At 43.1% G+C, this 14651-nt stretch overlaps 1 protein-coding gene across 8 annotated transcripts in view; it reads left to right on the forward strand.

Moving 5' to 3' along the window:
• The window catches only part of IKBKG (inhibitor of nuclear factor kappa B kinase regulatory subunit gamma), a 1113418-nt gene that overhangs the window by 255627 nt on the left and 843140 nt on the right, over positions 1–14651 (forward strand). For 4 of the 8 annotated variants that reach the window (XM_069645292.1, XM_069645287.1, XM_069645286.1 and 1 more), the window contains exons 3-4: positions 13870–14069; positions 14208–14291. In XM_069645292.1, the coding sequence (XP_069501393.1) occupies positions 13870–14069; positions 14208–14291 (284 nt within the window). The remainder of the gene's footprint in view (positions 1–13869; positions 14070–14207; positions 14292–14651) is intronic. The other 4 variants (XM_069645293.1, XM_069645294.1, XM_069645288.1 and 1 more) reach the window with 1 other exon arrangement.

Genomic DNA, 14651 nt, shown 5'->3' on the forward strand with positions numbered 1-14651 from the left:
TAGTCGAATGGACGGCATCTCCACCTGGTGCACATGCAATCGGTGCGAGCTAATGCCAACTGAGGACGAGAACTGCTGCTGCCGAGAAAACTCGGGATGCCTGGCCTACATTTCGGAAGGCGAGCCACGACCGCAATGCATAACCAAGCTGCCTGACTTCAGGGCAGCCTGCCTCACACGGGCCGTGTTGAGAATAATGATGGTGCTTATGCACGAACTTCACGCAACTGTTCGTCCTCGTAATCCGAGTAACGAGTAAGTATACTCTGCTTGTCATGCCACTCCTATTTCATGTTCTTCTACTATATCCAAAATTACATCTACATATCATTGTAACGCATGTAAGTCGTTCAATAGTGTGCATTGTCTAGATAGCATTTGTCCGTGCAGAATGCCATTGTCATTGACAACAAACGTTTATTAAACTTATCTTGGTCATTTAAAAACAGTTTGTTTCATTCCTTTTCACAGGTGGTACAGGCTGATGGCCTATCGTTCCTTTACATGGTGGCTCCACGGGAGGCTTGGACACCGCGTTCGAAGAGTGATACCCGCCTGTGCCGTTCGTGCCATTAGAGAAACGTTCCTGAGTGACAGCGGTCAGTACAGGGGATTTTCTCTCGCTGTGCTGCAACCTGACCTGTATAAACTTTAAAGTCTTGTATTTTTGTGTCATGAAAATAAGATACAAAATAAAACACCACATATTTTTTAACAACGGTTGTTTCGATTTTTTAAAGGAATCAAGTGTGTCTCCATTCAAGGATGGACGTCAGACATCAGTGCTCCGAATGGGTGAAGGTCTGGTCGCTGTCAAGCAGGGTGGTCACTATCTATCTAAGCTAACATTACATATTCTCGATAATTCATACACTAAACACTTGTTCAAAGTCTTTCAGTGGGTTATGTCTCTATAAAAGTCACACATATATCTATACTAACAATTACCATTGGATTATACAGGCCTTAGGGTCTTGACCACTATAATATACCGTTGAAGTGTGGGTCTGTGCTCACAAGAATCTCCGGTATGTGGCATTTGTTATTGATAAGCAACGATATACTATCATTGATATAAAGACGATATACTATATATTGATATAAAGGCGGTTCGCGCCAGTGGATGAGCGCTGGCATGGGGGGCTGCCAGGGGCGCGAAAGGCCAAGGTGCCAAACTACATGTACACTTCAAAAGGTATCCCACGCCAAGGGGCCATCGGTCACATGGCCTCCTCAGACCCCGTGTCTCCAGCCAGGCCTCCCCTTGAAGCAGGCCGCCCCCATAAGACCACGACATACATACGTCATTCATTCACAAACACACCCCTGTTTCTAATACTTTATAAACCACTTGATATGTCTCATGAGAACATCTTTGTGCTTTGCAAGTCAACTCCTGAACGTGTTACTTGCAACCACTGAGATCTACGCTAATCTGCTCGTCGTCGTGCTATCCGTGAACTTCTGTGACCGCTTAGAGCAAACCCATCAGTGTGCTACCTGTGGCCACCCACCTATTCTCCTGCAACATATTGCTCTGCTTGCTGAATCCAACTGTTTGTTGGTCAAGGTAAGGCCATGTATCCTAGTCATATTTCGCAGATTTTTAAATTTCTATCTATTTGCGAGTTGAGTACACAATAGTGCTAGGTTCATTGGTCTCATTGCTATTGACTTGAGTTTCCATTGCTATGCTATCAATAGATCTATTTATTTTCATCTGTGTCTATTGTCATCGAATTGCATCCTTCGGGGGTCCAGTCTATAATGTAAGCATGTTTCCTTCTCGTGCAATACAGAACATCCAAGGGATTACTCACATGTTCAGTTTTTAGTCGCATCATTTATACATTTCTGCAACTTATGCAAATACTAAGCCGCACATAATGAACTGGTATAGTTCCTGCGACCAAAACAAACCTTGCATTGATCATTGTATGATTAATTTACTTTTGTATCAAATCTTTATTCTTGAAGATTGTATAATAATGTCGATATTTACTTTTCAGATTTATCAACAATGCCTGCCTGTTCGATTAGCGGTTGCCCTTCGAAGACCCATGCAAAATCTGAAGGCACTAAAATGCATGTATTCCCGAAAACTGTTGATCGAATAAGAGAATGGGTCAGACATTGCGGATATCCACTGGATGAGCTGGAAAGTAGAGTCCAACAAGTCTTACAGGACAAGAGGGGTGATTGATACCGCATCTGCAGCCGGCACTTTTCCTTGGACATGTACACAACATCTTGGGTAACAAAGAAGAATAAACGGCGAACGACACGGAAATTGCTCAAACGCTATTCCCACTCTATTCGTCCACATTCCGCCACCGGTGAGTCAAGTGTCCGGATTTAGCTTTAGGCCTTGCGGTAGGGTGTAGGTATCCGAACGGATTAATTGATATTGTAGGTGTTCTATCCCTTGTAATATTCGATATTGATATGAGTGTATAGTTTTTTGAATAATGACATTTATCAATATATTCTTTTTCGATTTCATAACCCACAAACGCAATGTATATATATGGGAACAGGGAACTGTGCTGTATTGAGCATTTTTTCAAGTATCCTGTCGCCTTACATGGCTATTTTTAATATTGGCATTTCATTATCAATCATTAATTTACCTTTACAACTTCTTGACTATCCCTTGAATCTGAAGCAAGAACATTCTACATCCTTGACGTGGTCGCAGTTATCAACCACTTCTAGCGTGTATCAGGTAATCTTACTAGGCTAATCCGCTACAGACTTGTTTTATGCATGTCAAGTAATAGTTTTATTTTATCGTGTAATTATTTTACTGAATGTTTGGTTAGTGCTTTCCAATTGATATACACCTTAGTTATCGTCCACTGGTGTTTGTTTTCAGTTATAATTAGTGTTATCCATACTAATGCAAGTACTGTCTTTCAGGGAGATGCTGAAGCGTCCGCTACATCTACAACATTTCTAGATGTTCTTCACCAGCAGGAGGTATGGATACTGACAGCTCCATCGGGCGTCATCATGAGAGCTGGAATTCTTGTCGTTTGATTGTTCTACATAATGTTTCATTCGTGGTTAGCCGTTGATATGTACCTGTGCTGTCGACCCCAGGTGTGTGTTAAGTTTTCCCTAATGTAATCCTCACTAATGCAAGTACTATGTTTCAGGCAGTTGATGGAGCATCAACCCCTGCACTTGATGCAGAGCCTGACATTCAAGTAATTCCAGGGGAAGTGGAAGCGGGACCATGCTTATACGAATCGGCGCAACAGCTTTCGGAAGTGCGCGCTACATTTGCAACATCCATAGATATTCTTCAGCAGCACGAGGTATGGATAATGACAGCTCCATAATGCGTGATCATATAACGTGATTCCATTTGCTATACTTTCTTCCCTATTAACGCAAGTGCTGTGTTTCAGTGAGACGACGAAGCTTCCACTACAATCACAACATCCAATTTAGATGATGCAGATGTAAATAAATCGGAGAAATAAGTCGATGAAATGTGATCATATTTAGATTTTCCTTGATTCTATTGGACAATGCATCATTTGCGGTTATCTCTTTATATGTACCTGTGCGTTCGACCCCAAGTGTGTGTTATGTTTCCAATATTGAAAACCATACTAACCCAAGTACTGTGTTTAAGGGAGACGACGGAGCTTCCACCACAATCACAACATCTCATTTAGATGATGCAGGTGTAAAGGAATCGGAGAAATAAGTCGATGAAATGTGATCATATTTAGATTTTCCTTGATTCTTTTGGACAATGCATCATTTGTGGTTATCTCTTTATATGTACCTGTGCCGTCGACCACAAGTGTGTGTTGTGTTTCCAATATTGAAAAGCATACTAATGCAAGTACTGTGTTTCAGGGAGATGCGGATGCCTCATCTCCAATACAACCATTTATGGCAGTCCATGCAGAGCTAGAGGTAGGATACTGACAGTTCCATCGAAATAGATCATCACTGGTCGAATACTTGTCGTTTGATTGTTGCACACAATGTTTAAATCGTGTTTGGCTATTGAGATGTACCTGTGTGTTCGTCCTCACGTGTGTTTTATGCTAACAATATTTTGATACATAATAATGAAAGTACTATGTTTTAGGGAGACGATGGAGTCTCATTCCGTGCTGTCTATGCGGATACAGAAAATATAGTTGTTGCAGCGCAAGAGGAAGGGAGGACATGCGGAAACGAATCGGAGCTACAGCGCGCAGATGTTGAAGGACGAGTCAAAAAAGTTGCAAAGAAAAAAAACCAAAAAAGGTTAGTTACAAACAGTTCATAACTTTAAAAAAATGTTTGTGCTGGGGACTATTTTATGTTTTTTTCCAGTCAATTCTACCACACTCCATCTTGTGTTTAAACTGAACATCCCTTTTCCAATCTCTCCTCCAGTTACCCGTGGGTGTCAGAACTATACATACACAGACAGTGAAGCGAATGAGAGATGTGGCTTGCCAGACCGTGTACACTATGGAGGAACTATTAATTGAGGCGAGGCGTGTTCAGGCTCGAGATGCTCATGTCCAATGGCCAGAACATGAATTAACTGTGTTTGGAGACTACAGCAAAGTTGCATTGGACCATAGCTACAGTTGCGACCGCACCACCACAAGAAGATGTTATTGAATGTATTGAAGATAGCTCTGAAGTAGTTGCAGATCAATTCACACAATCTACACCCGCCAAAAATTTGTCACCAAAAAACCTGTCGACATTGTCGTGTTCTCCCATCAATGTTGAAGTAATAGAGGTCGAAATGACAGAGAATGAACCAGCCGCAACATCCATAAAACGCATCAGAACTTGATATCAGCGATATTACTTTCCAATGTGTTGAAATCTCTACAACGTCACAGGCCGAAACAACGTTGACGCAGGATGACAGTCTAATGAAAGAGAGCAAATACATTGTATTCGACAGTTGTGTGATGGAAATTATAAGTATGCTGAAATGTGTGCATTCCATTAGAGGGAAAGTATGTGGGAAGCCATTGATTAATGTGACTCGTCAAATAAAAGACAGTAACGTCAAAATAAATGCCGCCTGTAGATTAAATCATAGGTTCTCATGGTCCGCACAACCGATGCTGGGGAAACTGCCAGCAGGCAATCTACTGTGTGCAGCTGCATCACTTTTTAGTGGCTCCAGTTTTAGAAAGTTAGAGGCTTTCTTTCAGTTTGTGGGACTCCATTTCATTTCTAAAGCGCTGTACTACATATACCAACGTGATTATCTGTTTCCGGCCATTAGTAATGCTTGGAAAATTGAACAATTGTCTCTAGCAAGTACATTCGAAGGCAAACGATTCAGGCTACCCGGCGATGGACAGTGCGACAGCCCTGGATTTTCTGCCAAGTACTGCACCTACCACTTTCAAGACATGGATAGTAAGAAAATTGTGAGTTCGGTGGTCGTGCAGGTAACACAATGTACATCGTTAGTGGCCATGGAGAAACTAGGATTTATAAAATCAGTGGAATATCTACAATCAAGGGGAATGCACATCGACCTCATAGCCACGGATAGACACGTTTCAATTGCCAAGACAATGAGAGAGCAGTTCCCACATATTAAACCTCAATTTGACGTATGGCATCTTGCTAAATCAATCAATAAGAAAATCTCGGCTGCAGGGAAAAAAAAAGGTTTTGAAAGTATTTTGCAGTGGTCACATTCTATCACCAACCATCTTTGGTGGAGCTCAAAAACTTGTGAAGGGTCAGTGGAAATACTACTTGAAAAATGGCGGTCACTGATGTACCACTGTACCAACGTTCACCGTTGGACAGCAAATCAACATTTCCACCAATGTGAACATGGCCCTTTGTCCACAGAGGAGGCACGGAAGAAGAAGTGGTTGATTCCATCTTCACCGACACACAAAGCCATTGAGAAGATTGTTTTCGACAAAACTCTATCAAGAGATTTGAGAGGACTGACAGAATTCTGTCACACAGGAGATTTGGAGGTGTTCCACAATATGTGCCTAAAGTACAGGCCAAAGCGCTTGCATTTTAGCTTTCGGGGCATGAAACCTCGCACTCTACTAGCGGTCTTGGCCCATAACACCAATGTCGGACGTGAACAATCTAGGACTAGGGGTAAAGTAAGGATGCCTCGCTACACTAAGGTGTTTTCAAAACGAAGTAAGCAATGGGTGATCAAACCAGTCTATGATGAAATGCGGTTCGACTTTGTGAAAGGCCTTATTGTTGCTGTGTTAGAGAAGCACAGATATGGAATTTTGGACGTTTCTGTGCAGAGCAGTGATCCACTGCCACCGAACATTGCGACTGTGCCATGCCCACCCGAAGCACAGCTGATTGTGAAGTACAAATCCCGGTTTAAATAATTGCAATACGATTGTCTTTTTGTAAATAAATGTTATTGTACAGTGTACCTGTAAACCTAACCCCCTACCTTCACCATCATGGGTGGCGAACAAGCTGGGTGTCATCTTTGAATTCTCTCTATTCACCTCATATATGTGTATGTATATATTTTTCTCATCTCTCATCGCATGTAAATGTAAATGCTGCGCACGGTTAACGGAGGGGAGGCTTGCGTATTGCAAATAATAAAACAAACAAACAATAAATCTCACTTTTAACTCAACTCCTGTGGTACTTTATACTTTCCCTGACCTTCCGCCAAAAATTAAATGTCTCAATTTGGGCTGCAAAGCTCGCAGACAACAGGGACAAAATTGGGGCACTTAGAACGCGCCAGCCAAGCGGGCCGTGGCATTTGAGAGAGAAGCCAGTTCGCATTTGCACATTGAGGCGCACTACATAGACGGATTCTAAACTTCAAGTTCTCACAGATGCCTATACTACGTGATGTTGCAAATAAAGAATGCGAAGGACAGCGGCTTTGATTTTCAGCTCGCGCCCAGATGAGGCCCACAAGTCGCACCGGAAGTATAAGGGTCTATTGTTTTTTGACCTTGAGACAGGGACCATGCCGAAAGAACTACATTTGAAGGGGGTGCGCAATAATGTAAGAGACGATAAGGCAGAATATTCAGAAAGCACGGTCCGTTTTACAGACTGCATTACGAAGAGACACAATGGAAATTTCAAATATAATGTAAGTAAATCTTTACACGCTTTTATACCGGAATGAAGATTTAATGAATGGATGCATGAATAAATGAATGAATGAAGAGCTAGGAAAAGCAAGGAAAACGTGTTCGTAGTGGGCACATGGGCATGCAGGTCCACTGGTCTCACCGATCTCGGTCCTTGGCCCAGCCACTTTTCCCTGCACTGTCTACCTGCACTACGGGACTGTCTCTGTATCCTTCAGCCCCTTCTCCCGGCATTTACCTTGCACTTGCCACCAGCTGGCCCTATTATTTAATTTGTATTCAACTAACCATGTACAGCACTTTTCCCCCTTCCCCTTTCCCCATGCGCGATCAGAAAGACACCTGGCCTAGTAGGATCGTTGTCTGTCTGCCCTTGTTCCCCACCTGCCTCATCGCAGAATGAGCGTAGAGGCATCGGCGATCGTTACCATGGTAACTAGTCCGCCATTTTAGAAAGGGAAATCCGGATTACACGTGAGCCGTATAATCCAATGAGGATGCTTAGATTACTATAACTCAAGAAAGGACTAATTCTGTCCACAGGGAACAGTGATGCGTCCTCATTGGATTATACGGCTAGTATTAACCCTTTTTTTGACATGAGTCTTTTTCCTCTACCTATATATCTTACAGATCGAACTAGCCCCTATAGGCTGGCTCATTTGAGACACATCTTGAGTAATCACCAGCATCTTCACTTTTGAAGTCAATCCCGGCATTGATCACATGCATCATCCCCTCCTGTCTCAGGGATGCTAGACATTGAATCCATATTTCTCAACCTTCCATTACCAGGTAACTATGTTTATTCAGGTTTACCGGCAATGCCAGGTAGTTTCTTTACTCCACTTGGGCCCTTAGCAATTTCCAAATGATTTCAAATAATGTAAATATTGGGCTATCTTTGATCATGGCATTTCAGTGAATTAATTTGATGTGAACAAAAAAACACAAAAAAAAGAAATTTGGATGTGAATACACCAGCACTGTTAATGTTGAAACCACAGTAATAGTGACTCTTTTTATGGAACTTCCTTGAACTTCTAGGTATTACTGCACAAATATATGTTGACAAATCCCCTTTTTTTAATATACACATTTTGTTTATAGTCTGTTTAGGCCTAAGAAGAAGAGGTGTCCATCCTCGAAACGCGTCGCCACTCAAAAGCAGACTACTGGCAACATTTCTTCATCTGTCGTTCGCTCTCTGCAATAATACTGAGATTGTTTTTGCATTTGTCTTTGTACTTAAAGTTGCACTTTGAAAATTTAAAAACAAAATATATGCACTTACGTGTTTTACAAAAAAAATCTTTGTTTGAATATTTTTCATTTACCTATAGTAATCATTACCTCTAGGTTATAGTAGTTGGTATATCCAACACACTTGCAGTGTGCAGGGGACGGGAGGGTTCATAGTTTGAATCTTCTCCTTCACTATTTAAACCACACCCAGACAGCAGAACATGCTTTGCGTTATTCTGCTGTGGGCAGCGTAACGCTCACCGTGTCCAGTTCTTTGATGCCCGCTTGCCTGAAACCAAGGACCTGCAGAGAGAGAAAGAACACTACGAAACTTACCTGGAACAGTATCCTGTCTTCAATCCATCGCCGACTTCAGTTCCACTCACCTGAAGGTACGAACTCCATTATCCGGCACTGCATGCATCCTGGAATACCATAACCTGGAAAGAGGAGAAAGAAAGACATCATTAGTAAGCGTTTACTCACGGTTCCTCACGAATGAAGACAGCCACACAATTCCTACCTGGGTAGTCATCTCCTGGTCAGTATCATTGCTGGAACATTACGGCGCTCGGCGAGGAACATCGCAACCTGCAAGGAGAGAAAAGACACAGGTTAGCAATATAAAAGACGAAACAGCGCCGCGCATCGCGCATTACTCACCGGACAGCATCGCGCACACCGCGCTTTCGCCTACTGGCCCATGCCCATCTTTAAACTGCATGACAACACCAAAATACCTTTCCATACCTAAAAGGAAAGAAGCAAGACATTATTATTCGAACTAAGAGGAACATAAGAACTGCATATAAAGACTGTAAAGCAGCAAACCTACGGAGTCGCAGCAGGCCTAGATTCTCACAGGGGGCTTGCACCAGTGAAGTAACTTGGTCGCTGCTCGCCCCCCACATCTACGTGCCCCTGCCACAAGGAGCAGGATGGAGAATCCACCTTTTACAATATTAGGGTGAGGAAAAGGCCCAAGAGGGAGGAAGGAGTTGAGGCCAAGGGAGGTGGGAAAACATAAAGACAATCTGGTATTGAATCCAGCTCTCCTATATTGCAGACCCATCTTTAACCAGAGGCCTCACCAAGGGACCGGGAGAGGGTTCGAAAGTGCAAATCATCCAACCAGGGCTGGGTGGCGTCTCCGTGGATACCAGGTGAGCGTAACAATTACAGGGACAGGGCCAATGCAAGTCACGTGAGGTAATCCTTCTAACCTCATTCCACATCTTCCTTGGTGGAGTACTATTGTCAAGGTTAAGTGGGGAGGAATTATGGGAGTTGTAGTTTCCCATAAAATAAGCAAGGATAGGGGTTAGATGGGTTGTGGAAAAAGAGTGGTATCCATGAATCACTATTGGGTGCTTCTCCCCGAGGACCCCTATCCAGGTGATCCTCCCTCGCTTGTCCACCCCCAGGGACAGGATCCAAAAGCAATGGCCTTTCCCTGGCCACCTGAGTATGGGATCCCTGGGGACTAGGTTGTGAAACACCCTCTGGCTTTTCACAGAGCCCTGCACTATTTTAAAAGACCTATTTTTAGCATTATATTTTTAAATGCAAAGAACGCATCCACAATGCACCACCTTCTTTGAGACTTCCATGTGTGTACCTACAGGACATTCATTGCCAATCACCCCCTAGCCTTCTGTGAGCAGTCTCAAAGGGCACCATTGTGAAGATCATCGACTAAAGTCCTCCTCTGCTACAGTCACTTGCCTGCAATGTAAAAACATGTAAAAGTGGCAGGTCTGTCTGCTTCCCTCATGTCCATGCAATTCCCTCAGGAGCCGGAGCATGTCAGCATAATTCCAGTTGCTAGATAAATCAATGCAAAGCTTAGACCATGAGTGCTTTGCAAACTGAATGGCCTTCTGTCTTTTTTGGGGGAGGTGGGATCTGAATTCAAACTCATGAACAGTCAAGATGAACTGCTTTGAAGAAACCGTTCCGAAGTGTGTTCAAGCCCTTCCTATCAAACTGCAACCTGCAGTTCTAATGGTCACTCTTCCTGTCAGAAGCCACTAATGTCTCCTGCAGACTACCACAAGGTTTTGTGTTCTCACAGTCCCTTTTTAAATAGTACATGACAAGGTTGTTGTAATGTCCACTATCATGTGTTTACTGACAATGCATAGATACACATCAGAATATCTGATGTTCATGGGGGTTGCTGGCATATCATAAACCTTCTCATAACATCACGGAATGGATGTAGCATAAGTGGCTCTGCCTAAATTCTGCAAAAATGGAGGTCATGCTTCTCGTGTCTTGGCTCCCTGCTCAGATTTGACTGTCCCGCTTCCGTGGGCAATTCGTCTTTTCCTTCGGCTTGTTTTCAACTTTGGAATTACTTTTGACAATGAGTTAATATGTTTTCAACAGCTAAACAATGTGATCAAAACTTGTTCTACCACCTATACATTTCTGAGCGAGATCATGCCACTGCTATTGCTGGCCTCTCTCTGGTATCCTCTATTGCAGTGGTGTGCATTAAGGTGTATTATCTAAATTGATGGCCAAGAAAGTATGGAAGTACGCAGCCTGGACTTATCCACAGATCGAAGCTGATGGACCACGTTGAGGCACTGCATTCTGCTCTTCTGCATTCCAAAAAGCAAGTGTTAACTTCAAAATCCTCCACCTTGTGCAAACATGTATGTCAAACACCTGAACACTTAACAAAGCCTTCCAAACAGACGCAACATGGGGCTTTATAGAACCGAGTAGTGCTCCATCTTGTGCATTACAAACCTTAGATTTGCCTGCAGGCAGGGAGTGGCTGACCCCTGGGGAACTCCTTCCCACTCTTCCTCAATTTCAGGCAAACCTTTGAATGTACCTGAAGCCCTTAAAACACTCACGTCCATCAGGCAATCTCATTTGACTCACCCTTCCTTTAACCTGTCCCATCAGCAATCTCTTGCTAGCAACCCCTCTTTGCCCCCTCCTCACTGTCATTGTAAAGTGATTTGCAGCAGCCGTCATGCAGCGGTCAAGGCATAGATGCATGAAAACGTACTCTGCCTGCCCAACTCGCAGTTCTGTGAAAACAGTCACAGCCGATGAATAAAACGCAAGACGGATAACTTTATATAATGACCTATTAGCCCATGCACCTGCTTTTTGTTCTGCCCACATTGTGTTCCTGTCTCAGTCTCTTCCTTCAATATCACCTCTTCTTTCTCTAGTCTGAAAGGCTACCTTCCATTTGGCATCTGGCTCAATGAAGTCCTTTAAGGTCTACGTCAGGCGTGTAGCATCTTATGTCGCCACAGCTAAGGTTAATGCACTGCATTTAATTGATGCCAAAATGAGAGGTGAAAAAGCAAGGGGGAGTCTTCTAAATGTGCCCATGCACTGCCATGAGTTTGGAAAATGACTTTGCAGTTCTTCTTTACAGAAAAACAACCACTTACTCAAGCACACTCATAATTTAGCAACCAACTCTATCTACTCCTTAATGAAGCAAAATGGAGAACGTTTGGCAGTTGCCATTGACCTTCCAAGTTAGGCAGGGACTGCTTCGACATGAATCTTTAGCAAGTACAAGCACAATGATGGACAACAGCCATATCTTGATATTGAGGAGAACAGAAGTGTAGAGTTTAAACACCCTGTTCTATCTATCCCTGCCTTCCTAAGAAGAGGGCTCTTCTCAGTATAGGATGAGCCTGCAATCCATGAACCCCATCAATTTAAATAAAGGTGATTCCACCTGCTGCTAAACAAATAAAGAGAATCCTATCTTTTACCAGGTCAACTTATTGGGCAACACCTAAAAAACAAAGTGGTTCTGAACTCGAGGGATTGGATTGATATCTCAAGTCACCAAGTGAACACTACAGCCTTGTTACAGACAGACACCTTTAAATTGTTTGTTAAAAAAAACAATCGAGCTCCATTAAACCCATGTGCTTCCGAAGATAACCCAAAGAAATGTGAGAACCACTCCATTTATAGATGAGTTTGCACTTATGAAAGGTGGACGAAAGCTACAGTGTAGAAGGGGTCAACCTACTACCCACATTAATACGAAAAGGGATCGAAGATTGAGTGGGCTTTTAGAATGCTGAAATACAAACCAGCCCTTGAGAGGAGTTTCACCTCACTGCCTCAGCTTGTACAGTTCATTTATTCAAAGTTTACCTTCAGCCCCATCAACAGATGTACAACTAAGGAGTCAGACACTTCAGATGCCATACAAAATACAAGCCGTTTTCATGCCACAGTAATGTCTGTTTCTCACACAAAGGGCACTACTAACGGATCAAACTATCGTTCTCCTACAGCTTCATATGCAGAGATCACATTAGCATTAAAAAAAACGCAGAGACACTATTTGTCCAGGCTTCTCAGTTCTCAATGTTTCATCAGCTCCTCCTTCACAAGCATTCAGCAGTCCTTTCAGAGAAGCTGGAAAGATATTTTCCTACTGTTGGGTGTCTGAGCATTTGATAGCTTTTCTGAGGGTGCCAACCATTCCTCTGCGCACGTTTTATCCTCCCATTGTAATTATGCAGCATCGGAAGCATCCCTTGCTCAGCCAATCAGCATTAGTCCCATCTCCCCTGTTTATTTTAGGAGAAACATGTACCATGGCTGAGTGTGAATAAGCATTCTATAGTGGTAGTGATTTCCCAGTGAAACAGTGTCTAGTGAATTGAAAGCAACCTGTGACTCCACCTGTTTGGTGTTTTCTTCAAGTTTACTCACCTGCTATTCTGTACAGAAAATTACTTTCAAACACAGAAAATGTACTTGCCTTAACGCTTGGGTGGACCATGCCTGATTCAAAGTTATAAAGTGTTGCCATGTATCCTTGTACATCCTCCAACCCACTAATAATTGACAGTGGTATAACTCCCATTTCCCTTACCAGAGATCAGAACGGCGGCTTGGATGCACAATCCATCCCCTTCATGGGTCCGCCCACGGTGTGGTATGTGTATTTTTGCGCAGTTGTCCTCTCAGATCCCCATCACTTGCTGGCGGATCAGAGAAGATTTCTCAATTCTACTCTGTCTGGAGCTTGGTAAAATTGAGTTTGGGGGATATCGAAACCTCTTGGCTTGCTATGCGGATGTTCTTAGTCCTGATTACTCAGCTTCTGCTACCACTCAATGATCCAAGTCAGCCCAAGCATGCCCTTGTCCTTCCCAGATTAGTTGCCAACTTGGAAACTAAACGAAGTCTTCAGGGAAAGCCTCTGACAGGACAAAGGAAGAAGAGAGGTCATGAAAGTGGAGTATTTGAAAAAGAGTATGTGGAGAGGAGGGGCATTGAAGGATTTAGTAGGGGAGAGATGGCATGTAGAGGAGTTTAGAAGAGGTGGATAAGTAAGCAACTTGGGGGCATTGTAGTAAAGTAAATGGCAAAAGGTGTTCAAAGAGAACTCAGGGAGAGCAGATATGAGAGAAATAGAGCAGGCGGCTGGGAGATAGAGAATGGGCTTTTGTTGTGATGCTTTAACTTTTCCACTCCCTTCTTTCATTGCTGTTCTTGTTTTTGGCAGAGGCCCTGCATCAAAGTAATCGCATGCTGCGTCAACGGTACAATGAGTTTGTACACTTCCAGGCCAATCAGAAGGAAGAAAAAGAATTCCTCATGCGCAAGTTTTCTGAAGCACGTCAGGTGGTGGAAAAGATGCATTCAGAGAGAGCCAAACTAAAGAAGCAGGAGCTAGCAGAGTCGTCACTGAAAAACCAACAACAGGTAATGCAGGGAGGTTGCCCAAGCCCTGGAAAGTAGTGGTGAATGAAACAAGCGTCTGTCTTAGGTTTTCCAAAGTAGACTGCATGTTTCACAAAATGCTGCTTCTCTGATTGACTCCCCTATCTCCCATGATTGTAGGTGTGTATTGCGGTAAGGGAGACCACAGGGGTCCCGTGCACAGACGATGAAATGTTAACAGAGCTGCCAGCTGAAGCTTCTGGGGTAAGCTGCAGTAAACACCAAGTTCTGTTGAGTTCTGCTGTTCTACTTGACTGCCCTAAACTACGGTCCTTGATCACAGGGTAAAAAGCTCAACAATTAGGCCTTTGGATACCAGCAAAGGTGTGCCAAACTTCTAAATCTGGCCATGCTGAATTCTAATTTAAATAGTGACTTTGATTTCAGACAGTCCATGACCAGTGAAATAAGCCCTAATCTGTTTTTTTGTAAATGTAAATTATATAGTATGCAATAGACGATACAGGGAGCTGGTTTTGGTTCCGTTAAATCATTGGACCTACTAAAGAGGTAAAACAAACATGCGAGTTACACAAATGGGGTAAAAGTTACATTTTACCCTTG

This window comes from Ambystoma mexicanum, chromosome 2p (assembly GCF_040938575.1).
Source record: "Ambystoma mexicanum isolate Mex_15411 chromosome 2p, UKY_AmexF1_1, whole genome shotgun sequence".
In the NCBI taxonomy this organism is placed as follows: domain Eukaryota; kingdom Metazoa; phylum Chordata; class Amphibia; order Caudata; family Ambystomatidae; genus Ambystoma; species Ambystoma mexicanum.